The sequence below is a fragment of the Nymphalis io genome, chromosome 16 (genome assembly GCF_905147045.1).
Source record: "Nymphalis io chromosome 16, ilAglIoxx1.1, whole genome shotgun sequence".
Lineage (NCBI taxonomy): Eukaryota > Metazoa > Arthropoda > Insecta > Lepidoptera > Nymphalidae > Nymphalis > Nymphalis io.
The window spans coordinates 9,579,063-9,605,328 of NC_065903.1; the positions used below are offsets into that span (position 1 = coordinate 9,579,063).

General features: G+C 32.3%; 4 protein-coding genes across 10 annotated transcripts; 1 reads left to right on the top strand and 3 right to left on the bottom strand.

Annotated features, from left to right (window-relative positions):
• Positions 1 to 1,665: 1,665 nt before the first annotated feature.
• Positions 1,666 to 8,236, bottom strand: LOC126774148 (condensin complex subunit 2). Of its 3 annotated transcripts, none has more exons than XM_050495496.1 (12): positions 8,010 to 8,236; positions 7,759 to 7,920; positions 6,738 to 6,938; positions 6,499 to 6,658; positions 5,950 to 6,058; positions 5,252 to 5,425; positions 4,515 to 4,639; positions 4,054 to 4,275; positions 3,052 to 3,289; positions 2,751 to 2,925; positions 2,421 to 2,531; positions 1,666 to 2,211 (listed from the first exon to the last, which is right to left on the bottom strand). In XM_050495496.1, exons 1-12 carry the CDS (start codon positions 8,139 to 8,141, stop codon positions 1,906 to 1,908), a joined length of 2,115 nt encoding a protein of 704 aa, XP_050351453.1. In that variant the 5' UTR covers positions 8,142 to 8,236; the 3' UTR covers positions 1,666 to 1,905. The 3 variants fall into 3 exon arrangements, with proteins under 3 accessions (XP_050351453.1, XP_050351454.1, XP_050351455.1); XM_050495497.1 differs by having other exon boundaries at positions 1,667 to 2,211; positions 4,054 to 4,263; XM_050495498.1 differs by lacking the exons at positions 7,759 to 7,920; positions 8,010 to 8,236 and adding an exon at positions 7,197 to 7,283 and having other exon boundaries at positions 1,667 to 2,211.
• Positions 8,237 to 9,460: 1,224 nt separating this feature from the next.
• On the top strand, positions 9,461 to 16,005 carry LOC126774131 (protein LSM14 homolog B-like). 5 transcript variants are annotated; one of them, XM_050495471.1, is made up of 9 exons: positions 9,461 to 9,693; positions 10,456 to 10,863; positions 11,658 to 11,767; positions 12,413 to 12,581; positions 12,949 to 13,136; positions 13,393 to 13,532; positions 13,680 to 13,865; positions 14,221 to 14,396; positions 14,743 to 16,005. In XM_050495471.1, the coding sequence occupies exons 1-9, from the start codon at positions 9,573 to 9,575 to the stop codon at positions 14,748 to 14,750; spliced, it is 1,506 nt and encodes a 501-aa protein (XP_050351428.1). In that variant the 5' UTR covers positions 9,461 to 9,572; the 3' UTR covers positions 14,751 to 16,005. The 5 variants fall into 5 exon arrangements, with proteins under 5 accessions (XP_050351428.1, XP_050351426.1, XP_050351427.1 ...); XM_050495469.1 differs by having other exon boundaries at positions 9,462 to 9,693; positions 12,413 to 12,596; XM_050495470.1 differs by having other exon boundaries at positions 9,462 to 9,693; positions 12,416 to 12,596.
• Positions 16,006 to 16,653: 648 nt separating this feature from the next.
• LOC126774134 (15-hydroxyprostaglandin dehydrogenase [NAD(+)]-like) lies at positions 16,654 to 21,573 on the bottom strand. Its single transcript, XM_050495476.1, has 6 exons — positions 21,313 to 21,573; positions 19,527 to 19,650; positions 19,103 to 19,209; positions 18,568 to 18,741; positions 18,057 to 18,211; positions 16,654 to 17,910 (listed from the first exon to the last, which is right to left on the bottom strand). Exons 1-6 carry the CDS (start codon positions 21,403 to 21,405, stop codon positions 17,805 to 17,807), a joined length of 759 nt encoding a protein of 252 aa, XP_050351433.1. The 5' UTR covers positions 21,406 to 21,573; the 3' UTR covers positions 16,654 to 17,804.
• A 211-nt stretch (positions 21,574 to 21,784) lies between these two features.
• LOC126774130 (kelch-like protein 10) lies at positions 21,785 to 26,075 on the bottom strand. Its single transcript, XM_050495468.1, has 7 exons — positions 25,233 to 26,075; positions 24,980 to 25,161; positions 24,639 to 24,850; positions 24,393 to 24,541; positions 23,904 to 24,090; positions 23,189 to 23,311; positions 21,785 to 22,611 (listed from the first exon to the last, which is right to left on the bottom strand). The coding sequence occupies exons 1-7, from the start codon at positions 26,073 to 26,075 to the stop codon at positions 22,421 to 22,423; spliced, it is 1,887 nt and encodes a 628-aa protein (XP_050351425.1). The 3' UTR covers positions 21,785 to 22,420.
• Positions 26,076 to 26,266: the final 191 nt, after the last annotated feature.

Sequence of the window (26,266 nt, forward strand, 5' to 3'; positions counted from 1 at the left end):
TGAAACATTAATATAAAAATGAAAAAATAGTCCGATCTGGTTAAAATTTACTATTTGTGCTTCTTGATTGGATTGATGTACATGTATTTCAAAGTTTGTAGAAATTCCACCCAAACTGATGGCAATTTTTTTAGTTTTTTTTTTGTATCGTTAGAACAGTCCTATGTATATATTCGCTTAAGAAACTACATTCACATCCTTCTGGATACAAATAACTAAATGCTAAATATACAATATCTTAATATCAATATTTGCTAGGAAGGTGCAAGTAATACTTTTTTTTAAACGAACTTTAACGTGTTAGTGAAGTTTGTATAAAGAAAACGTATCGCATTATTGCCATGTGCACCAATTAATTGATAGTCTCAAAGCTTTACCCCAACATGACCCTCAATTCCTACAGATTTATTTTAGGATGTTCTCGGGGAGAGTTAGTTTTCATTCCAATAATACCATCCAAGAGAATATATCATTCGAATATGTATATAGTTCCCTCTTAAAGTGTGCTTCCCTATGACAAAAGTCCCATTGTCTGTCGTTGAACAAGGCCGGTACTGATTTTTGTGAGAACTGTTATCACATGGACAGTTTTTATGTTGCAGAGTGAGCTCCAGAGTGAGCTCTGCGAGTAATTTTGGCCCCAAAACGAAATACCTCAAACGTCGTTTTTAATGTAAATTATATGTATTGTAATATCAGAATCATCTTGATATTCCAGGTCCACCACCTATGTTGCTTATGTAAAAACCCTAGATTTAGATAAAACTGCCAACTAAAATTGTGTACATGTTTTTGGGTGTAAATAAAATTTATTATTATTGCCAAATGTGCCACCTGATGTTAAGTGATCGCCACCGTCCTTAGACATTGGCGATGTAAGAAATATTAACCATTTCTTATATCGCTAATGCACCACCAATCTTGGGAACAAAGATGTTATATCCTTTATGCCTACACTGGTTTACTCATTCATCCTTCAAACTGGAACGTAACCATACTAAGTATTGCTTTTTAGCTGTAGAATACCTGTGGGTGGTACCTACCAAGACGAGCTTCAGAGACGGGCTTGGTAGGGCACAAAGCGTACCACCACTTACAAAGAGGTGCTTCGATTATTAATTATAAATAATTTTTTTAACGAGTTGAAGTTTTGTTTAAACCTGAATTTGATAAAATAAAAAAATGGTACGCTTGCTCATTTACAGTATTAACTATATCTAACGGCGTGGGTAGATGCCGAGGTATATAAGCAAAAGAATCGTGGATCGGAATATTAGTTAAGGATTCACAGTTATTTCACTTATGATTATTACTTATATTACTGAAAATAAAAAACCTTACTTTTTTCTAACCAGAATGACATTTCATGCTTCTTACTAGACTTAAAACTATCATTTATCCTTTCCTTATAGTTGAGCACGAGCGAAGCCGCGAGCTACAGCTAGTATTATATATAATAGCAATATTTGTTATAATATATAACAGACTCATGTATTCAGCAAAATAAGTAAAATAACAACTATTAAATTTAAATTATTGAAAATAAATAACATATTTAAAACAGGGTCCAGGTTTCAATTAAAAATAGTTTCTTTATTGTATCATACTTTTATTTTTTTTATTATTCAATATGGATAATAAAGAATACAAAATAAAAACATAGATCTGTACAATATTAGAACAGAAACTTCACAGTTACGTAAAAATGGACAAGGCTATAGAAAACTATATTTACAGAATAAATGTCCAGCACTGGTAATTCATGGAAAACCCTAAATCAATATGGCATCAGCATAACTAAGTCAATAGTTTACAATTATTAAGCAATAAAAATGTGTCGATCTTAATTACAATTGAATTACAGGAGAAAATATTTCTCAATGAAATATAAAAAATGGGTTTCAATTAATTTTTAATAAGACCTAAAATACCTATGTCTTTTAGGTCATCTCTCTTTTCTAATATAAGACCTTTTTCATTTGCCAAATGTAGAACAGATAGTAAAGCTAGTGGCACACTCAATGATTCTCTCATGTTAGTAGATAACTTATTTGGTAGTCTTGAATATATGGAACAAAATGTAGTCTTTGTAACATCTTCTTTTTCTCCTTCAGGTGTTTCTTCTGTTAGCATTTTCCAAGTGCAATGTTTTAATTGCTTCATGTCAACCTTTTTCGCTCGCATAGCGTAGGGTATGAAAATCTTAGCAACCTGTTGTGGATAAAATTACAGCATTACAATTTGTCTGTTTTTTTATTATATATATGTATATATATATATAATCAAAAAACAGACAAATTATATAACTTTAATTTATGTAAATTAAAATATAATTAGTTGTAAATGAAAGTATAATAATTTGACATATCTTACAAACTTAATATAAGAGATTTATTTGTTACTTCAGTATTCTTACAAACCTTAGTTGGTGGTTCTAACATATCACCAATCTCCTCTGACTCTATTGCTTTAACCTGATCGTGTAATTCTCCAGCAGCTGTAGCGTCTTCGTTGCCCCATTCTTCGCCATCCTGTTGATAGAAATGTATTATTATTATCTTCATAATTAAGATCTTGAATAAAAGTCAAATTTATATTTTTTCGCTTTACGTTAATGACAAATACAGTAAATATATTGAGATTATTATTATTATCTTGTAGTAATCCACTTTAGAACCCTAATTATGGAACACGATTCAGAGAAATTATAGAATGCAACTTTTTACTGATAGTTATAAATATTAAAATACCGGCACATGGTTAGGACAGTAGGAAGCATCATTCTCATTGTTGTAATCGTAATCTTTAGTCTCTTCTACAGTGACGGGTTCCGTATTACGTTTGCTCAACTCTGCATCTTTATCTCGCATCATCAATACATTGCGTCGAAGAAACAATTTACGAAAATGTGACTCATCAAGTCCTCTGAAAATAAATTGGTATGAAATAACAAAATAATGTTATTGCTTATAAACTATAACTCGCAATATGGAGCAACACAGATATAGCTTCGATTATTTTAATCGGTATAATAAAAAAAAAATGTTTTACCTATCAATTGGTGTTTTAAAATTAGCTTCATTCCAAGTATGTCCAGTAGCTAGAGTCTTTCTGCTGATCATGATTTTTGTAGGTTGAGTTGGCTCATAATCGGGAACATTCATAGTGCGCGCGTCAAACGCGAGTCCACACCCCATAAAGTCTAATTGTCGCTTCGTTCGCGCTGGCTTCTTACCTTCTACGGTCAGTCTGCCCGCTGTTGACTGAGTCCGTTCAGACATTTTTGACGCTGTTCAACAATGGATTAACATAAGTGAACTAAATGAATTATGTTTATGTTACAATACAAATTAATAATAATGTTCTCCAGATCAATTTAAACCAAGGCGGCCAATCTCAGGAGAGATTAGCCAACTGCGCAGGACATACTATAGTGCACAAGTGTGTGTGTAAACATAGGTGCATTTATTCCCTCTCATAATCCTATGGGACGACAAAGCGAAACAACGGGAAAGAATTCAGGCTCAGTACCAACGGCTTTACGTGCTTTCCGAAGCACGGGAGTGTACACACTTTCAACTTCCAGACTCCGTGCTGCTACTGAGAATTTTCAGACAGAAAAACCCAATAACTTTTTACTGGCCCAATCTGGGATGTGAACCCAGGACCTCCGGGTCTGCGGCCTTACATCTAACCACTAGACCAACGAGGCGGTCAGCCATATAATTCAATAAAGATCAAGAAAAGTATATACACCAGGAAGAAAACCTTAGCAAAGCGTTTATGTAATATATGTATAGAGAATGGTAGTGTTGATGGAATAGAATACACCTGTCTTGCCTGCTTGCCAAAAAGAGTGCACACTTGTACACTATATGATGCCCTGTGCAAATGCTTGTTACGCTTGAGAATGGCTGCCGTAACCGAAATCAGGAGCATAATATCTTCAGTATTATAAATAGGAGTGATCCATTCAAATCCGTGAAACTACAACAACAATAACAGCACATTTGCAAGTATGATATACGACAGTAATAAGATCAGTGTCAGCACCTCTGTTGTTCTTGAGGCGCCAGTGCGAGGGCCCGGCCCAGGCGGCGACGATGGCGGCGCTGTAGGAGTACTCGAGGCGCGAGTGGTGCGGCGCGCTGGGCCGCATGTCGGCGAGGCGCGCGAGCGGCGCGGGGGCGATGCGCGCCACGAAGGCCGCCACGGCCACGTCCGCCTCTTCTTCGCTTTCGATGCCGCCCAGGGGCTCGTCATCTATTAACAAGTCTATTGTATAACCTAAATTTTAAACAAATATTCCACCCGTCCCCAATTTTATTAATATAAAATGCAAAATTATAAAACGTAACAAAAATGATAACCGTTTTTTGGAGTCTCAAATAAAGATAAAGTATTATATAAATGCTCAGTGATAATGAAAATTGTGTCAAAGTTATATTATACAGAATTAATTAACATTTTGTGAATTAATAAATTCAATTTGATAATTATTTTTATAAGCATACCGTGTAAGTCATTATGAATTTCATCTAGTGGTATAGGCTCCACTTCAGCATTTACATCAAAAGCGAGAGCTTGCTGAGACAGATTCAATCTGTTCTCTTCTACCCAATTTGTAACGCGATTGTCCCTGAAACAACAAAAAGTTTTAAAAGCTCCTCAAACTTATGTTATATCAATTACCAAAATCTTATACCATAAATTATGTAGAGTTCTATTGATAAACACTTTAAATATATTATTGTCTAAACACAAATTGTCACAAGATTGATAAAATAAAACCAGCTTCATTATACACAAAAAAAACTTGTTTAAAATTGACAAACGTTTACCCAATTTCAAAAATCAACAACAATTACAAAGGTTAGGCAATACCTGAGAGTGAAAATATATACCAGCCTTTATCCTTAAAATGCTAAATTAAATGAATTCTGTAGAATGTGGGCAAGTAATACTTTGGATTGCTTTTGAGCTTTTGAGTGTTATGGTTAGATGCGAGTTAAGTGATATAGTGTTGTATTATATATAAAGATATATTATTCAAGAACTATTTGTACTACATAATATTGTAAAGCTCTTGGCATATCGAATGGAATATGTAAATCTATGGTTTGTGTATATCTACTCCCCCTTCAATTGGAGTAGAGGCTATTCAATTACTCAGGTTGAACCCATCTGCTTATTCTGCCTTCCTAAAAGTATATTAAAAAATATTTATTTTTATCTCATATTTAATACTTACGTATCTTCAGTTTCTGGATCCCAATTGCTAATAGAGAAACTAGAAAAGGGCTCACAGATCTGATCAATTTCTGTAAAAGCTGGTAGCAACTTCAATGCTATTGTTGTTCGTTCACTCAAGTCTAAGCCTTCTGGAATATTCTCTTTTATAGGCTCTAAAAAACGATCATCTGTTCTAAAATAGAAATAATTTATTTATGTTAATATTGGAGTTATATTGCTTTACTCAAACAGATAGAATTATGCAAAAACCAATTAAATTTTTAACACCTATATTGCTAAAATAATAAAATTAATCTTTCCAGAATTCATTCAAGTACAGATTTAATTGTACCTCTAATAGTGTAGTATAGAGATCAAACTCATAAATGAGCCACTAATAGGCAAAGGCTTCCTCTACTTTTGTATATATATATATATTTTTTTTATAGAATAGGAAGGCAGACGAGCTTATGGGCCACCTGATGGCAAGTGGTCACCAAACGCCCTTAGACATTGGCATTGTAAGAAATGTCAACCATCGCTTACATAGCCAATGCGCCACCAACCTTGGGAACTAAGATTTCATGTCCCTTGTGCCTGTAATTACACTCGCTCACTCACCCTTCAAACCGGAACACAACAATATCAAGTATTGCTGTTTTGCGGTAGAATATCTGATGAGTGAGTGAGTATATATTAATAAAACAATGAAATTACCTTAAAATTAATGCTAGTGTTTTATCATGTATAGGCAATGTAGCATTAAAAGCTCTGTTTGATGACGTAACATCACCTGTTGTAGCTGCAAGTCGTTCAAAAAAAGGATCTGAAAAATAAACATAAAGTAAAAGAAAGAAAACATTTTTATTTAAAAAATACTCTGAATGGAGGGGTATACAAAAAATAACATTAGAATCAGTTTAAATATAGTGGTAGTAAGACACACCAAGCCCGCATGAGTGGGTATCACCCACTCATCCGCTATGCTACGGCTAAATAGCAATACTTTGCCAATATCCTTAAAAGGTAAGTCAGGCACTTTGGTCTTTTCTTCAATTTTAAAAGAACAAGAGTAGTATAAGATAAACTAAGATATAATCTTATAATAACCAAGTAAAATAACTGGTAAGTACCACTGTCTTAGCTGCTACACTACCAATTATGTTATATCAAATTTTTATGTGTTTGTTATAAGGGTTCCCAACCCTTGTGTGTAAATTCAGTATGTGTATTAAAAATATGAAAAAAAAAACAAGATCAACTCACCTATACAGTCATTAGCCTCAAAGTCTCCATTGAACATTTCAGGATTAGATGCTATTGCTCCTTTAGATCTTTTCTTTTTCTTTTTAGGGGCAGCAGTTTCCCCTTCTGCTGGGTTTTCATCTTGGGTACCAATATCATCATCTTTCTTACCCCTTTTGGTCTAGTAAACATTTCAAAAGTATAAATACATTTTTGAAGAAAAAAGTTAAGATCATCATAGAAAAACCAGTTTTACTAACCTGAGCAGCCTTACTCAATCCACCAGCCATCTTAAGAACATCATAGTGCACAGCATCTACTCTAAATGAATAGATTCTAGCTGATGCATCTACTACTGTAGATGCCGTTTGAAGATTGTCCATTCGAGCATCATGTCGCCGTAACATAGAAGTCATAAAGTCAATGAGTTGGAGATTCCATGCATTGTCCTTGTTTATTTTCTGCAAAGTAGACATAATTTAGACATAGCTTATTGAAAACTAATCTAAATACATTAAAATTAAATGTACTTTTATAACCACTTTTGAATTATTATTACACAAGATTGATTAAACATCTACCACTAGTTTAAACTGAATTCCATCAACCAGATCCAACATAAAGTATGTTATTCACTATTATATTTATATATACAGTGGAATCTCGATAACTCAAGCCTTCATAAGTCCAAATCCTCAGAACCAAATAAATTGCAATACCTTTCCACTGAACCCAACTAAATATATGATATCTTGAACTATTTGGACTCTATAATGTTATTTCCATATAAGGTATTTATTGATAGAACATATTTATACTCTATAACTCGAATTTCAAAATGCAGACTCCGTAAGTCGAACTTAGCAAAACATAATGACGCCTTACTGATAGATAACATGTAAATTGATTATATCAAATAAAAAATATTTGTAAAATTTACTTCATTAATAATTTGTTTCAATATATATGTAACATAAAACTCAAGTCAAATTTTAAGCAATAAATTCGCCTTTAACTCAAAACTTTTGCCGAAATGTCGAAAACTCTTTAACTCGATTTTTTTTAGAATTTCCCTTGAATTTCGAGTTATTAAGATTCCATTGAATTTGCTTGGAAATTTACAAAAACTAATTAGAATTTTTCTCATCAATAAAATCAAGCAAATTTTTAAATATTATTTGGCATCTCAATATTATCTCATTCTGCTTAATGTTTTATAGCAAAGTTTGGTGACTTTAAATTAAATTGGAGGAGTTGAATACTTTTTCTTTTGAAACTAACATTTTCCGCATAAAGTTTTAAGCATCCCTGGAAATGTTCTTTCTGTGGTGAACCCGACATCGTGTCTCTGCCCCTACGCGGGGAAGCTTGAGGTGTTGGAGTGGCCACCGCTCGCTCTGAAGCCACCAACGAAGACCTCTCGGCTTCGTCATCATTTCGCTCCTTGAAAAACATTAAATGTTAATAGAATAAATCCCATTAATACGATGTGAATAATTCATTTACGTAAGTAATCATTAAAAAATGTGTACATCATCTTTTAATTTTGTTATTCGAGTTTGTGGAATTAAACTCCTTCTTCGTATTGAACTATTTCCACTCCCGCCAACACTTAATCTTGACAAACTAGCAGGTGTTGATGTTATTGGATTTTCAAACTTCATTGCACATAAGTATACAACACCTTAAACTAACACAATACAATGTACATTAATAATAAATTCAAAAAAACAGTAAACGTATCTTAATTTGAGTAGGAACCTAATCATCAAACGCTTAATGTTTATAAAATTAAAAACTCAACGGACAGATCCCCTCGACAGATTATAGAATTATAGGCTCTGTAGAATCAAGAATGTAAATAAAATATTATTTACAAAGCCAATATTTTTGTTATTAACTATTTTTTAAATGTAATATTCTGAATAATAAATAATGAACAAATAAAATGAAAGTTAATCAAATCATTAATTGCTATTTATATTTTAAGCCTCCGGTACACATTGGGCTAGTGGGGCTATTTGACGCACTCATACTTAATCATAACGAGAGTACGATCTACCGTCCTATCTTGGTCTATAGTTTATTCAACTTTTATATCCATGGTCCTTTTGATAAAAATAGATATAGATACTATTTCTCTGATATATATCTACAGCCAATTATTTCAAAAGTTCATTACTTTTTACATGTATAATATCATTCTATACAGCATATATAATATTATTATAATGACTGACTTAATAGTAAGCATAATTAATCAATAGTCTGATATCAAAAATAATTAATAAAATATAATATTTCTAACCAGAACTTAATATTCAAATTCTCTTTTAAATCGGTGGCTCTACTATTATATTTTATTAAGAATTAGAGTCATTTATATTGAAAAAAACCCTTTCATTGTGTGGGATCCCATTAGAAGAGAATACAGTGATCGTAATTTAAAAGAAAAACAAGTAATAATATATGGAAAATATTGGTTACAACAATGGATCCTCCCATATTATCGTCGTATCTAATGTTGTGTATTGAGACGAGAGCACCCTGCGGTCTTGCTTCGCTGTAAATCGCCAATGTGATAACAGCCTAAAATGGTTGTTACGTATGCAGTGTGCATCGTAAAACATAACAATAAATAATTATACTAGATGCCAAAAAGTATAATTATAGCCACTGTCATATATATAAAATATGAATTATGAACATTATTGTATTATTATTAAACATACAATTTTATAAATGGTCATTATCGTTTGGATTTTGCACAAAAACTTTATGTTGAATAATTTTACTTAATCCTTTATTAAATTTTGATTTTTATTTACAAACTCTGAATATAAAGTCTTTTATCACAATTCTAAAAATATATGAGAATTAATATAAGTATAATTAAATATAATAAAATTTATGAGTTGTGTACTTAGTCCCGTATTTCGTTGAATTTTTATTTTTTATCTATATCCTCAGCTGTTTGTAAACGCCCCGCTTGTTGCCAACTTCCCGTCAGTCATTTTATTCGCTGGCTGTTAGTTTACGGTCGACAATATCCTTAAAAATCTTCGTCATCGGAAGTTAATTTCTAAAGTGACATTATGAGTTCTGGTATGCCTGAATTGGGCTCCAAGATAAGCCTAATATCGAAAGCTGATATTCGTTACGAAGGCCGACTCTTCACCGTCGATCCTCAGGAATGTACCATCGCTTTAGCTAGCGGTAAGTTGACAAATGGATGCTTGTTATCCTGTAATGTTTTATTTTCTAGCAAAACTTTCTTTAATGTTATTGTAATTCTTTAGAATCTGTGGAAATAAATAATTTAAAATTGAATTATTAGAAAATTTCATGAATCAAATATTCTATTTTCCCTCCTAATGTTCAAATCGCTTATGTTGTTTAAAGTCTTGAAATAGATTCATGAACTTTTTACAATTATGTACAAGATGGTTCAGTAAAGTGTTTTTAAGATAATTATTTGCTTTACCACATTGTTTTGATCCTACCCTCACTTTAAAATCTTGGTGAACCATTGTGACCGCGGTTTCACATTGATGACGTTGATAACGATTTGTTCTCGTAAACAATAAGATTAGCGTTAGAGGATTCCAATTAGATTTCAGCATTTTTACTAATCATACAAATGTAACTACTGAAAAAATAAAAAGTTGAAAAGTTTTGTTTGAGTTTGTTATGCACAAATAACATATGCTTAAATTTCAATGAATAGTGGAATTAATGACTATACTCATTTAATCATTTGAGTTTGGTAGAATCCATGTATAATTATGAATATATTTTTTTTATGTATAAATAATACAATACCATACTTAAAGTTTTATGACTTGTGAATATTAATCTTGTTGTATTTTACTTTTCTTTAAAATAATCTTTTCATCAGAGGTTCTGCTTTCACGTTTTTAAAAGTATAATTATGAATATATTTAAGAAGATATTTAAGGTGATAATTTTTCATTTCAGTGCGATCATTTGGTACTGAGGATCGAGAGACTCAGTATCCAGTGGCACCACAAAGTCAGGTCTATGATTACATCTTGTTCCGTGGATCGGATATAAAGGATATAAGAGTACTGAACAATGTTCCGTCTTTGCCTAATGATCCAGCCATTGTGCAGATGTCTGTACCACCATCCCTCGGTACTGGTGGACAGGGGCAGTATACAGGGCAGTACAACCATCCTGTCGTTGGACAGACGCAATATCCTCAATATCACCCCATGGCCGGCTTTCCTGGGAGTGTTCACCCTCAGCTCAGCAAGACCAGTGAGTTATCCCCTCAAACCTCCGTGGATTTGACACCACAACCTCAACCTGTAAATGCACCGATTGGATCAGGAGTGGTGCATCACAACCAAGTGAAAGACCAAGGTTTTCATTAGATATTTGGCTTTAGCTTCCTCAAATGCTATGCTTGCGATTTTCTCTGCACATTCACATAACATTACTTTCATTCTTTCATTTTAATATAATTTATCTTCAACATAAGCCTATTTTCATCAGAGTATTTAAATTTAAAATAATTTTACAGTAATTAAGAAATTTCTAATTCTACCCTATAAATTAAAAAGAACTTAACAAAATTGTGTAAGATTTTTTTAGTCACTTTGTAGGGTAAAAATAATAATTTTGTCTTTAATTCTTCAATAACAATCAATAATAAATATATGAAGCTATCTAATAACATGCATAAAATAACCAAAAAAAATCGCAATCTGCATTTCCCTTGGTCTGTTACTTGAAAAAAAAAAGTATTCTAAAATATTACTTACATTGTTATGTTTCTTTTTTATATTTTTAAAGACTAGACAAAGGAGAGGAAGAAGATAAAAAGAAGATTAATATAAATTGTGACATTTTTAGTGTTCATAATATTTAAACATTATTTATTTAGTTATTGAATTGATGTATAACATTTTATTATCATTCTTTGTTTTTCTCCTTATAGACTGTTTTTTGTTTTCATATTATATTCATTACATGACCATATTCATCATAGATTTGTATATTTCGAAAAGTACAAGTTTGTTTTGTAGATGGTACCAGTATTTTTGTAAAGCACATTAGCACAATAATGACTTAATTTGCTTATGCTGTTATGATGCTATGGCTATCTGTATATTTTGCTTCAAAATAGATTTACTAATAATATTTATTAATTACAGGTTCAATGTTAGACCTTATTGGAGGTGGTTCTCAACAAAGTGCTTCACGATCTGGTACTCCAGCTGCTGTGGGACACAGGAAGAGCCCTACAGCTGATCAAGGCACTCAGGTAAAATATCCAAGAGTCTGTTACTATCAATTTTATGAAGTAGGTCATGGAAATTATTTTTATTATATATAGTTTATTATATTTTTTAATTATTATATTATTTCATTACAAGTACAATTACAAGTACAATTGATATATTATATAATGCTTATTCATTAAAAAATAATTGCAACATGTAAGTCAAAATGGTAGTATTTTATAGATTTTCATCACAAACTGGATTCCACACTGGCAAAGCCTAAGTTTTACTATTTGTACAATGAATATAATAACATTTATATTTAATTATGTATTGTGTATATAAATAAATTGTTTATTCAAAATTACAGAATAAAAGACAATATAGTTTTATTGGTAACACTTTTTACATCTGTAATTTTATTTTGGAAACCATTTAGGGTAACAACAAAAGGGCTTTGCTAATCTGCTGGTTTCCGTTCTCCATACTAGACACAACCAATATGTGACACAGCATAGTTTTGATGAAAGGGCATAACAAAAAATTCCTTGGTTGGTTTTTATAGTATCTATACATTGAAATGGGTTAATTCTATTATATAACTAGGACACAACTAACCACTTTGCAAGGTGTGAGGTACTGACACTATATTAGATTTATTTATGTACGCACGCACTAAATGTTAGCAGGCAGGCTCTGGAGCCGGCGGTTCGGGGCAGCGTGATAGCCGGCGCACGAGCACCAGCGGCGGCACATCAACCAAGCCTACCGGCCAGCGCCCGCGACCCCTGTCTCGCACGCGTCAGCGACAGCCCAGCGGCTCGCAGCCTCAACAGATGCACAATCACCAGCCTGGTGAGCATGTTGAAAGTAAGACGCACTTATGTTGATATATGTCACCCATGTGTATGAAAAGAAAAAAGTAAAGGTAAGGGTGTAGGTAGTTATATGGTCACACTTATATGAAATATTTTTAAAATATTTTTGTTTTATGTATTGAGTTTTTGTTTTTTTTTTTCTTTTCTTACGCACATTTTATTTTTTTCTTTTTTTAATTTATTTTTACCATATAATTATAGTTCATTGTATGTGTTAAATTATGTACAAGTTGTGCATACAACTTTTACAAGAAAATCACTTCTTTAAAAAAATTATTATTATACAAATTCAAATATAATTATACAGATTGCAATGATCTTATTAATTATAAACATTCTTTTAGTGCAAAATTACAACCGCGGTGGATGGCGGGGAAGGTCACGTGGACGTGGCCGCGGCTTCGTACCTCGTAACAAAAACACGCTCAAGTTTGACAATGACTATGACTTTGAGCAGGCTAATACTGAGTTTGAGGAGCTCCGCAGTCAGCTAGCAAAAGCTAAGATCTCAGATGCTGAAGTAAAAGTCGAAGTAAGAGTCTTAACTTAGAATATTATTTTAGTTTTGAAAAGAAAATGTTACAATATATATAACTTCCTGAATGTTTGTTTACTTACCCTTCATTCACTATAAAATATAACTTTGTTCAAGCATTACATATGTAATAAGAATACTTGAAATATAATTCTTATCTAAAAATTACACTTCTTTTATGTTACAATGACCTATATGCAGTTATTTAGTTTAAAACTAAATTATATATCGGTAATATTAATTTATCCTAAAGGGTGAAGTGGACAAGAAGGACGATTCTGGTAATGAAACTGGAGCTGGTGAACCTGAGTTAGAAGAAGACAATCTAGCATTTACTGGTTATGATAAAAAGAAGAGCTTCTTTGATAATATATCCTGTGAGGCCGTAGAAAGGTTAGTGAAATATTAATTGCGTGGACAAAATCTTATTTTTTTGCTATGGTACCTAAGATTTTATATCAATAAATATATGTATAATGTTGTAGGATTTATCTACTATAAAGTTGCAATTTATAGTATAGTAATTTATCGTATCCGTAGGTCAAAGGGTCGCAGCCAGCGAACGGACTGGCGAACGGAGCGCAAGCTGAACTCCGAGACGTTCGGCGTGGCGTCGGCGCGGCGCGGGGCGTGGCGCCCGCGGGCCACGTGGCGCCACCCGCCGCACAACCCGCACCCGCACCCGCACGCGCACCCACACGCGCACCCGCACGCACCGAACCATCCGTGAGTTCGCACTACTCCTATACGAGTATCGCTGTTACATACTTATGACGCACTACCGCTACGATTTCTAATCAAGAACTGGTAAAAATACCTTTGATGAATAATCTATGAAACAGTTTAAAAAATAGTTAGATATATTCCTTTTATATTGTAGCAAAAAGTCTCCATATTTTATAACCTATTTTAGCATTGAATAATATCGTTCAATAATTATAATTTAAAATTAATAAAATTGTTTTATATATTTTTAATATGTCAAATTCAACAAAGGGGTGTGTCAGCCCTCATAACATGTATCCTTTCAGCTTATAGAAATGGTAAAGCTTAAGAACAGTAACCATAACTCAGAGGATAGTATGTCTTACTTCCCCAGCTGGAGGCCGATGCGAGGCGGGCGCGGTCGAATCAACCACAACAACAGCGGCAACTTGAACAACAACCACCACAATCAACACAACCAACAACGTCGCAACAACGCGCCTGCCGCTTCTGCATCCGCACCGCCGCCGTCGCAACAAGCCTCCGCTGCAGGTACATATTACATACAAACCTATTCAATTCATATAATAGATTGTCTAGTTATTTTTCGAACTATGAAAAAAAGTAAACTAGTTTTAAAATAACTATTTTTTACTATTAAGTTTAATTTTATGGATATTAGGCTAAGACCTTTTTCTTTCTTAAAAACTATAGTGTTTATATTTTGGTATCAAATGAATTAGAATTATGTAATAATAAAGGTTTTGTTTACTTTGTTTTAAAAAAAAAATTATGACTGGAACCACCCTTAGCTAATGGAAACCCATTCGCCTATTTGCAGAATGCAAGATAAATAGTAATTATCAATGTATCTTACTATGATTTTATTCTTTTCCAGCCAAGTAGGGGTCGAATGACGTGAAGAGTATACTGAATCTTAATTTATTATCGCGAGGACTAATCACAAATGGATAAGTAACGGAAAAGTGTATGTTGGTGATTGAAGTGTGTAATTATGTAATCGGTTTAAATATGTAAAGGGAGCTGTAATACGGGAAGACATAACAAGGCTAGGATTCAAGTGATGGACATTGCTTTGGTGTGATAGTGTTGTATCCAATATAAGGAAGGTGTTAGAAATGAATTCCCGTAAGCATGCGACAGAACAAATCGTCTTCGTCCAGGCGCTCATGGCTAGCGCGATGTAAGTATATTAATAGGTGAGCCACACATTCAGTCAATGGGCTGTATTGACCTCTCGAATCTTGTCACAAGTCGACCGATACGATATTAGGCTAAATTCTGTGATGTGAGGTATCAATATAATTTATTGTAATTGTTGCCTTTTGTAATGAATATAGAGCCGTGCATTGTATAAATTAAATCTTTATTTATATTATGCCCAAAAACATTTATTTTTTTGTCCTAGCTTCTCACCTATTACGCGCATTTGTGCCTATTAAGAATTGTAACGAGAGTTAGATTATAAATGTGTTTTTATTTTTTCCAAAGTGTCATTGCACTTTTAATTTTTTTTTGTAAGCAATGACGCAATGGGCAGTGTTACAGCAGTCCTACTAGATTATAGTAAAAATGAGCTTATAGAAATATCCTTGAGCGCGTTTGTTCCTTTCTGCTGGACAGGTTTTCTTAAAAATGTAGAAAAATTTATTAGTGTTTACTAAAGTACTTGAGGTGTTTCAGCTCAAATTAAAAAACCTTGCAATGACTCAATGTGATTTATTGACTGTCATTTTTTATTGTTAGTTTTAGAGTAAATGAATTGTGATAGTAGGACTGCTGGCATGATCCTGTGGCAGTCTCACTGGAGTGTAGTTTGTGATAGTAGGCGAAGATTTGTTGATGTTGAATAGAATTGTGATCTGCCACGAGGATTACAGCCAGATTGAGCTGCAGTGATTCAAAGTGTTTTATCACACAAATTATATGATAATATTTGTTTAAATAAGGACTCCTTTGTTTCTCATATCAAATTGCTCTCATTATATTGTAAATTTTAAAGTCGATTGGCTAAAGTTCCGTTTTGTACGGATTATCGAAATAAATTTTGACAAAATACAATATATTTGTAAATCTGTAACTCAAAAACTGTACCTGGTGATTGTATTAATACGGAAATATACATTTACTACAAATCTTCCATATGGCTATTTGATTAAAACATCTTTATATTTTTAAATTCTTTTTATTGCAAATTAAAACTTAAGCTTGTACCAAGTGTACTTAGCGATAGTTTTAAACAACAAAAGTACAAAATGTTTATAAAACATATAAAAAATTCTTAATATATTATAACAGGTTACAATTATAAAGTTTCATCAATACACAAGTAAAAAAGGTTGTAACAATTTCCTAAATAATGAGTTTTTTATTACCCAAATGAAATGCAAGGGCATCCGGGCGTCTTACAGCATAATGATACATCAATAAAGCTATTAATAATTCAAGTCACATACTTAGAGGTGCTAAATATCAATTTCAATAGAATTATCTATAAAAAAAGTGTATAGCAATAAAACAAACTTACTCTAAATGAGTAGAGAGTGAATCCATAATGTCAAGACTGGTTTTATCAAAGACATACACAAATTCGTCAACCCAAAAAAACAAAAGCACCATGTCTCACATTAGTAACTCGCTTAATAATTCAGTGTTATTAATTACTCAAATACATGATCTAAATAACTATAATATGTTAAGAAATTCCAATAATTACATGATTGAGAAGCAATACAAGACCTTAGGACCTAATTTATATTACACTTTATAAAACACTTTAAAAAATATAAATACCGTTCTTAAAACTACCTCTACGAGAAGAAAATATGTACACAACCGTATAATTACGTTTAATATATAATGCATAAAGCCTATAACCAACGAATGCTAATAATACCGATATCAATATAAATGAACAAAATTTGCTGTATTCTCGGGTTTTTTTTTAATGTTCACAGACATTATTTTTAATATAAAGTAGCCTATTGGGGCTTAAGTTTGTTTCATACCGAATTTCATCAAAATCGGTTCAGTGGTTTAGCCATGAAAGCTTAACATAAAACAAGAGTTGCTTTCATATTTATAATATTAGTAGTTTTTTTTGGAGGGAGGTAAAACGTACCAGGTAATTTCTCAGTTACTCCTGATAACCCATTATATATATTTTTTATGATTCATATATTAACTATCCAACTCACTGGCCTACTCTGTCAGTACATGTATGTGTAGTTTGAAATAATCACTTAATTGGGTATAGGCCTAATGTATTACAATTAGTGCTAGTATTGTTATCATAAGTACTTATTGTTAACATCTTGAGCCTTATATAAAGAGACTATGATTTAACTTTATACCAGGATTACACAACAGTATTGGTATACATACATAAATGTTATTGTGCATATTTCATTACATTAATACTTTAAAAAAGTGCTTAGGGGAAATTTCTTCTTTTTTGCACAGTAACGAAGTTGCATATGTCATAGCTGTGATTTTAAATTAACAATTTTTATTTAATTTCCATTGGTTTGCTTAAAATGATCTATTGTTACAAAAATGTTAGTAAGATTAGTTTCATAAGTTTTTTATAAAATTTCAAAGCTAGAAAAATATTCACCACGATTTAGAAAAAATTACTAAGCTAAACAACAATATTAAAACATCACTAATGAAACATTTAATTTAAAGTACGTATATTATCTACCGGCAACATTTGCAGGGTAAATATTTTTTTTATTTTATACGAGACATGCCCAGAAAAATCTGGTTTTGAATTTAGGTCGTAGATATTTATTATAATCTAAATTAAAATATAAACATATTTATGACTTAACATCTTATCTGTTAAAATACTGGAGAAAGACAGAGTAAATAAAAGCAAATTTACGTGGTTGTAAATTAAATCTTTAGAAATATAAATATTTGTATTCAAGCAAGAAATTAACCACGCCATTCCCTTGCCGGTTGACCGTTTTCAACAATCCAAACAGACCCGCTCTGAGCCTTCATCAAAATCTCGATCAACGTTCTTCCAATATGCTCCGGGCTGGAAAAGTCAAATTAAGTTGCCATACATCAAGAAGAAGCAACAGATTAAAAAGAACATCGCTGTAATAATATATTATTTCAAATACAAAAACTACGAACCAAATTAAAATCTTTCATTTATTTTTAATTTACAGTAACACTTACCTTTGAGCCTTACAGTTGGCGTTGTCCCGCTGCCAAGCGGCTTCGTATTCGGAGGACATCAGTTGCTTGCGGATCTCTTTCACAAGTCCTGTGTCTGTGAGACCCGGGCATAAAGCTATGCTCCGAACACCAGTCAAGTTCACGTGGTATTGATCCTACATAGCGAAACAAAAAATATACTTTGTTATATAATAACGCTGATTATTAACCTTATTTAATTTGTCCAAATAAATAAATATTTTGAAAGTAACTTTTATTTCTCCTAGCTTAAAGAACAAACCATTTGATGTAAGTAAGAAAGACCATACATGAGGCCCACAACTGGGTCAATAAATAAATCACAGAATTACACCCGAAGATAAATAAAATTCATGCATATTTTTGTTAACAACTCGATCAAAATATACGTTACCGAAAGCGTCCTTGAAAGGACTGCTATGTAAACAAACTTTCCCATTTTGTCTAAAAAAAAACATTCAAAATTATACAGTACTAAACGATAAAAACTCACCCCATACGATCTTGTAAGACCAACTACAGCATAGTTAGTAGCGGTGTAAATTGGAGTCGAGACTTGAGGCCTGACAAAGGCAGTCGACGCTGTGTTGATAATAGTACCGCCCTGACCTCCGCGGTCTTTTCCCATGAACCGGTAAGCAAGAAGGGTGCCGCGAATGACTCCGTTCTAAAATTGATTTACATATATATAAATACAAATGAAGTATTATATGCTTTTAATTTAAAAAGTATGAATACACACACAGCCTGTAAATGGTTGTTAAATTGCTGGGTTAGGGCCTCGTTTCCTCTCGAGGAGAAGGTTTTGATAGGCTATTCCACCACGCTAATTCAATCTGGGTTTGTTGTCACGTGTGGCAAAAGTTCATTCATTCGACACAGGTTTCTTCACGAGAAGAATTAAGCAGATAAAAAGTTTGAGGTTCTTGCTTGGATTTGAACCCGAAATTTTAATATAGATTAACATTTATGTGTTCTAGACCCAGGACCAATTCGGCTCTAAATATAAAATAAAAGAAGTGACTAACCAAATTAACATCGACTTCTAGTTCCCAAAATCGGTCATTCATAACTCCAGCATTGTTGATCACTATATCCAGTCGATTAAATACCTTTACGGTCATTTCAAATGCCTCTGCAAAATAAATAAGGATGTAGTCATGTGGTCACCATAAAATTAAATTAAAGCGTCGACACAATACTAGTATTCGCCTACATGTTGCGTGCATGTGCCACGAGAGAGGCGGTATTAGCTAAAAATAAGCCTATGTCCGTCCTTTGGTTTCAGCTTGCTTCAAAGCAATTTTTTATCAAAATCGGTTCAATGGCGTAGCTTTTAAAGCGTAATAGAAAGACAGAGTTACTTTCGATATATTTATAATATTAGTATATGCCTTCAATTTTTTTGTTGATATAATTTGGTATACCTGAATTGCGGTAAACAAATCTCACCTTCATATTGTGGATAATCAGTGACGTCACATTGACAAAATAAAACGTTTTTCCGACCATACTTCACGCCCAACTCATCGGCCACCTGTTCTCCGATTTCAGAATCAATATCACACAGCGAAACCTAAGAAATAATACATATTGCGTACAGTATTTTTCTGTTATAGTTAACATTTTATGAACTTATCATATTGTTTAAGTATAAAATGTAATTCCACTGCCTTATAATTAATTTATAAATAACATAATCCTATATATTTTCGCATTAATTATTAATATACCTATCTCAATATTACAAAGCGAAAGTGCGCAAATTTAATTAGTACCTTCAAATAGTATAATATGTTATAATTCATAAATACTGTTTCAATAAAGATAGTGAAAATAATATTATCATATCATATAAAATAATGTTATTTACTATAAAAATATTATATATATTATACATATAAATATTTTTAATACAGCTCAGGAATTAATAACAGTGCAAAAAACAAAAAAAAAAAAAACTATCTAAATATTGGAAGAACCGCATCAAAATCGAACGTGTACTTTTAATTATTTCGAATAAAACGACAGGTGCAAATAGCCGCTTTGAAAATATTTAAAGATTATTAAGTGATTATAATAGTCATCAATACATTCATTTATTATCTATGAAAATATATCTTTGGACATTATAACGCCCTTATCCTTTAATCATCAATTTATTCAATTTACTGTCAATAATCGTATATTTGAAATTACTCCTTCCGACTCTACATTTATTGTAATTCAAAATAAACACTTTTATCATTTATTAAAGCTAAATATTTAATCACTGGATCAGCGACGTAAAAAGTTTTACATTTATAAATGACGATTGCCAAATACTGTTTGCAATTTCAATTAGTGTGCAAGTTTGTTCAGTTAAAAAGCTCTTTGGTGTTACATTGAATCGGCGTCTCTGCGTTAATATTTAAAACACCCATTTATACATTGACAATAGAGTAAAATAAATTGTTCATAAATATGAATATTTAATTTCAGAATACTTCGTTTATTTGTATATATATAATAATAAATGGTACTATTTTAAAACTATTTCAATATTGAAATGGAGTTAAATATTATGTTACATATTTATGTTAAGTGTCGAATATGATGATATTTCTCGTTTCTCATTTAACAATTTGATTACTAAGGTGTTTGTTCATTTATTAAACGAACAAGGAAAAAATATTATACTTAGTTAATTTTTATTTTAATAATTGACAAATAGGTATAATTCGAATAACATCGCGGATCACACTTGCGTGACTAACTTTTTGTATCACCCCAATAAGAAATAAATCTATAAAATTATGTCAAAAAATATATATTGACCCTAAGATTAATGTAATAATTATAATACATACATAACAGAAGACAAAAACAGAAAACACAATTTAGAATTATTTCTAAAACATATAATTTTCTATAACTATAATACAAAAATCTTCTAAAGAATTTTTTTTTATCTATATTAAAAGACTTTAAGCTGCAATCCTTCATAAAAATAAGTAAACACAAACGAAACGAATCAACGACCGAGGCGCGGCAAAAATCAATACAAATAATAGCTGCCCGTGAAGACACTTGACATCTTTTCTTACATACTTTACGCTTAGCTATTTTACGTACATAAATTATATAGGACTCATGCATGTTAGTTTGGCTTCTTTCCAACCTAGTTTAACCTTTTACCTTGAACTTAAGATTAGTAATGCACCATAAACGGCTTACGTTTACTTATTCGTCGACTCACCTTAGCTCCTTGTTTCAGTAATTCCTCGCTATAAGCGAGTCCGATGCCTGCCGCGGCGCCTGTTATTAAAGCAACTTTGCCTTTTAGCTCCATTTCGAATTTTTTCTATTTTAAGAGGACTGCGCCCGAATGCGGCAACCACTACGCTCAATGTGGGTGTGCTTCGATCGCGACGGAATCTCGGGCTAAAAGGGGAGGTTAGGGGGGTGTACTCCCGGTCCTCCCCTATTCCCCTCCTGTAGTAAATATACGCACGATTGCACGCCACTCTCGCTATCCTACGTCGATTCAGACTCGTGTGGACGGTTTACAGGACACTTTGTATACCGCTATAAATAGGCTTCGTAGTACGACACTCATATGTTTTATGGTGTGAATGTGTTGTTACTATGGCGCCTCCCAAACATTGCTCAGCGTTGCGATATAAATAAAAGAAGTCGTTTATTGTATTTTACTTTATTTGTCAATTTCTCATTAGTTCACTTGGGTACAATTTTTCTCACTAATAAACAATTTTACATTTTTTTAAGATTCTTTAACTATTTAAAATATCACAGATTAGACGTTTTAACGGGTTTTCGATAACCGCTGCATCGTATTTTTACAAGTCTAAAAACGCGGCCCTTTCGATTGCAATGGACGCGAGCTATGTATACACAAAAATACTTAAATAAAATTTATCACAAACAACTTTTCAATATAAAACAATAACAATTTCAAAACCTCTTTCTCTAAAAATGACTTTAGAAGTATAAACTAAATATTTTATATGATTTTAAATAATTATAATACAATCAATATGCGATTTCAATAAAATAACCATGATTTTCGTTAAATAAAATAAGATAGACAAAGTCTTATGTACAATATTAACATGTATACATATATCACAGCTATTGAGACGGAACATATTTAGCAAACAGGCACAAAATTAATTAAAAAAGTCTTTTTTTTTAATAGTAAAAGAAGAAATAGGTAAATTGACATAAGCTATCTATACTAAATATTTGAATATATATATATATATAATGGGGTGACCATAAATTTTATTATTCAAAACAGGACTAAAATTAAAACTTTAAATTTAATTTAGAATTTGGAAATATTTTTATGAATGATATACTTGGTCCGCGCCAGCTGCTGGTACGGCTTTGGCAAGGTATGAAAATGATCGGGCGTTAGGAAGACCGGCGAGGACACACGCGCTGAGAGCGGACCGAGTAAGGTTCATCGGAGCTGCGTCGTACCACTCCAAAGTGTCGCCATCATAGCATTCGACATGAGGTATGGTCGTGGAACCTGCAATATTGTTTTCTTACTCGAGTCTCAATAGCCCAACAGTACAGGTAGGGCATTATTTAAGTCGCAAGTTCGATCATTATTGTCACTTCTACTGCTTAAATAATATCTACGCTTAGCTATTATACATTTATTGCTTATCTTTATCTTCTTCGTATTGAAAAACCCTGCTTCGAGATTAAAATCGAAAATCTTGTTTAATGTATGTAATAATAATAATATTTTAAATGTACGTTTACAAAAATAGCTTTTACCACAATTAAAATCAATTAAAATTTTATTTTATGACATTTTTTTTTGCTTGCATATGTTAATATCTACTTTCTTATACTTTCTAATGAATATCAAGTATAAGTTAGTATCTGCTGGTAGTATCCACGCGGTTTGACCCGCATAACTGCCCTGTCCTTAAACGCAAAAAGATTTAATCGGTTCAGTAGATTGCTGAATCGAGGAGCTGTTATGAAATTATCGTATTAACAAAAAAAAAACGATTCTAATATTGGTATAAATACTAGATAGACCAAATTAACTGCTGTCAAAACTGTAGAGATAAATCATTCATAAAATAACAAACCATTAAACCCTCCAATGACGAAAATCATATCGTCCAGCAACACTGTAGCAAAATTGCTTCTGGCGCTAAACATTTCCGTCACTTCCTGCCATTCGCTACCGCGCAGCGGACAGAACCGCTCTCCTGTGTAAAAATAGTACTGCCGTAAGGGGGCTATCTTACCTCGTTTCTGATATGTTTAGTTTCTCTTAAGACATAAGCTCAATGTAAAATATTGTTACAAATAGTCGATATCGTCGTTAAAAATACGGAGTTCAGATCTATAATATACAAATATTTTTAATTGTCATTATCAAAATGTAGATAAAGAACTAATACCATTATTAGTAATATTATATAATATTAGTTTTATATGTTACATAGATATTTTATATAACATTAAATAAATTAAATTAACGATTTTATAAAATCTGCCTAAACCTAAAAAGACTACACAGTTTGTCATCATTATTTTAATTACAAAGGTAAAATTCTTTAACTATGTTCTTAGACATATTACATGGGTTTTATTTGTTTAAGGCGCAGAAAACAAACCTTTTTTTAATATAAAGAATACCTACATTATTGAGCTTATGTATATGGGCAGACCTGTACTGCTTGAACGTACGTACTATCAAGTAGTACATGTCTGCCCGATTTTGAAATTATTTACTGCTAATGTCAAAAACGATAAATATCGAACGATCAACTGTATCCTAAAAATAAATACATTCACCAGTATTAAGACGACTGTAACCATTAAATCCTCCTAAAGCGTACAATGAGTCTCTGTACGCAATTAGACTGACTCCGGACCGTGGACTGAGCATTGACCGAATGAAACTCCACTGCTTGGTCTCAGAGTCGAAAATCTCAGCGGAGCTCAATACCTCTTGACCGTTAAAACCTCCTACTATGTAAATCTGTAACGATTATAATATTAAAATATCAACTATTATTTATATTAGATTAATACTCGATACATAAAATAATACTATAAAAAAATAAAGCGAAAGTTGATTTTTAAAATAAAGTAGTCAAATTTGTTTCTTTTTGACAGCCCTACAATACAGTCTAACCACAGATGTATAAATCAAATAAAAATAGCGAAAACACAGACATGCTATTAAATAAAAAAAATATAGAAACTTAAATACTCCTTAAAATTACAGGTAAATTATTAATTATTTTAAGAATTTCACATAAAATACTTAATAGTACTCACCTTTCCTCCAAGTGAAGCCGCACTAGCATCAGACCGTTGTTTATTCATCGGCGTTGTCATTTCCCACTGGTTCTTTTGTGGGTAATAGCGCTCGACTGAAGACATACGAGTGCGACCATTGTATCCACCCAATGCGTATATTAAGCCATCTAAAACACACATGATATCAATATCCTGAAAAAAATATTTAAATACTTTGTCTTCCTATTAAATAAAGCTTAACTTAGTTTAGCTAACAGGACTAACCGTGAACGACAACACTGACATAACATCTCGCTTGATACATGCAAGCTCGTTCGTGCCAAGTGTTCGCAACTGGGTCGTAACATCGAACAGTATTGAAATGGTCGCTGCCATCGAATCCGCCAATCATATATATTAAATTATTTAATGCACACAGTCCGTGATAAGCACGAGGTGATAAGTCCATATGAATGGAAAGAAACCAGCGATCCGCTCTATAAATTTCAAAAAAATATTTCAGTAAAGCATATCACAAATGACTTGTTTTCAAAATTCGCTTTCAAAATTTATCAAAAAAATAAAATTGTTGCCATACGAAATTTGAATAATTTTCAAAAAATTACCTTGTGTCATAAGTTTCAACAAAACTTGTTGGACTACCAGCGCTCCAACCACCTACTGCGAAGAGTACTTCATAAGGTATTCTTGGCCTCGCTAATGGATCGTTAAGATCAGCTTCTCCATCTGGCCTTGAGTCCAAAACCGTTAGAAATACTACAGCTGGATACAATGCTTCTTGGCATTTCTAAAAAGAAATAATATCTAATTATAAAGAAGTTATGTCTTCTGGTGCGTCCCAAATTGTTTTTTTCTTACTTCATCATCAATGACTGGTTGCCACTGTAAAATTTTTGACTTAAAATATTTGTAACCAATGTGACCATAGCGCACGCACGACAATAATGACGGGATATATTTTCTTCTATTTTCTAAGTCGTGCTCTACCCACATTTTCACAGCTTGAAATACTATTTCTTCGTTTCTAACATTCAGTTCATCATCACGTAATATATCTTCCAGTTCTTCATGAGATAGTAATTTGAATTCACTACATTCTTTCAATATTCTTGCAATATTTTGTCTTATGAACAACTTCCCTTTATTTTCCAGCTCACTACAGAAATAGCATTTTGCAAATTTAAATATTCCAAGACAGTTGTGAGGTCGTAGTTCTTGTAAAAGAAATTGGCAGCATAATTGTATAACACCAACGACATCAAATTGATCAGCGTAAGGTAATAAATATTCCACATTTTCAGCAGTAACTACACAAGTCCCCGTGTAAGCATAATCAAGAATTAAGTTCATATAATACGAAGGCACGTCAACGATTATTTCTGTTTCCTCTGGTTTGCCTTTTTTTAATGAATTTACAAAAATTGCTTTAAAATAAGGACTGACTGCTGAAAGTATAGCTCGATGTACTTGAATAGATTTCTTATCTTTACAAACGATTACCCCATCACATAATTGTCCATTTTGTCTTAACTCGTTCCATATGGCCGGAAATTCAACTACCGAATATTTTTCAGGAAGACACACACATTTTCTTTTTCGAGCGATTATTCTCCTTTTTGTTAATCGAGGCTTTGGAGCTGTTGCAGCACGCACAGAATTTTTGCTTTTTGATAGTTTTCGATGTTTCGAATTAAATTCCATCCCTTTCGAAAAAACGGCGGTCGAAACTTGTGATCTGTCACGATGACAGTTTTAAGACAGCTGTTTTTTCATTTGTTTCAATATTTTGAATAACATAAAATAAATTTTCAATTTAATTGAAATTTTGTGATTTCGTTGGCCAGTTTGAAAAACTTACGTCTATGGTTTATTGTTGATGACAGCAGCACACT

Coding starts and splice junctions, on each gene's coding strand:
- LOC126774148 (XM_050495496.1), bottom strand. CDS start 8,141: ATGAAGTTTGAAAATCCAATAACATCAACACCTGCTAGTTTGTCAAGA. Junction 6,939..7,758: donor TAAAACTTTATGCGGAAAAT/GTTAGTTTCAAA, acceptor TCTACTTTGCAG/AAAATAAACAAGGACAATGC. Junction 2,212..2,420: donor TGTTAGAACCACCAACTAAG/GTTTGTAAGAAT, acceptor TATCCACAACAG/GTTGCTAAGATTTTCATACC.
- LOC126774131 (XM_050495469.1), top strand. CDS start 9,573: ATGAGTTCTGGTATGCCTGAATTGGGCTCCAAGATAAGCCTAATATCG. Junction 9,694..10,455: donor TACCATCGCTTTAGCTAGCG/GTAAGTTGACAA, acceptor TTTTCATTTCAG/TGCGATCATTTGGTACTGAG. Junction 11,768..12,412: donor CAGCTGATCAAGGCACTCAG/GTAAAATATCCA, acceptor ACTAAATGTTAG/CAGGCAGGCTCTGGAGCCGG.
- LOC126774134 (XM_050495476.1), bottom strand. CDS start 21,405: ATGGAGCTAAAAGGCAAAGTTGCTTTAATAACAGGCGCCGCGGCAGGC. Junction 18,742..19,102: donor TAGAAGTCGATGTTAATTTG/GTTAGTCACTTC, acceptor AATCAATTTTAG/AACGGAGTCATTCGCGGCAC. Junction 17,911..18,056: donor GCCAACTGTAAGGCTCAAAG/GTAAGTGTTACT, acceptor TGACTTTTCCAG/CCCGGAGCATATTGGAAGAA.
- LOC126774130 (XM_050495468.1), bottom strand. CDS start 26,075: ATGGAATTTAATTCGAAACATCGAAAACTATCAAAAAGCAAAAATTCT. Junction 24,542..24,638: donor TGTCAGTGTTGTCGTTCACG/GTTAGTCCTGTT, acceptor TGTGTGTTTTAG/ATGGCTTAATATACGCATTG. Junction 23,312..23,903: donor TTACAGTCGTCTTAATACTG/GTGAATGTATTT, acceptor ATTTTTACACAG/GAGAGCGGTTCTGTCCGCTG.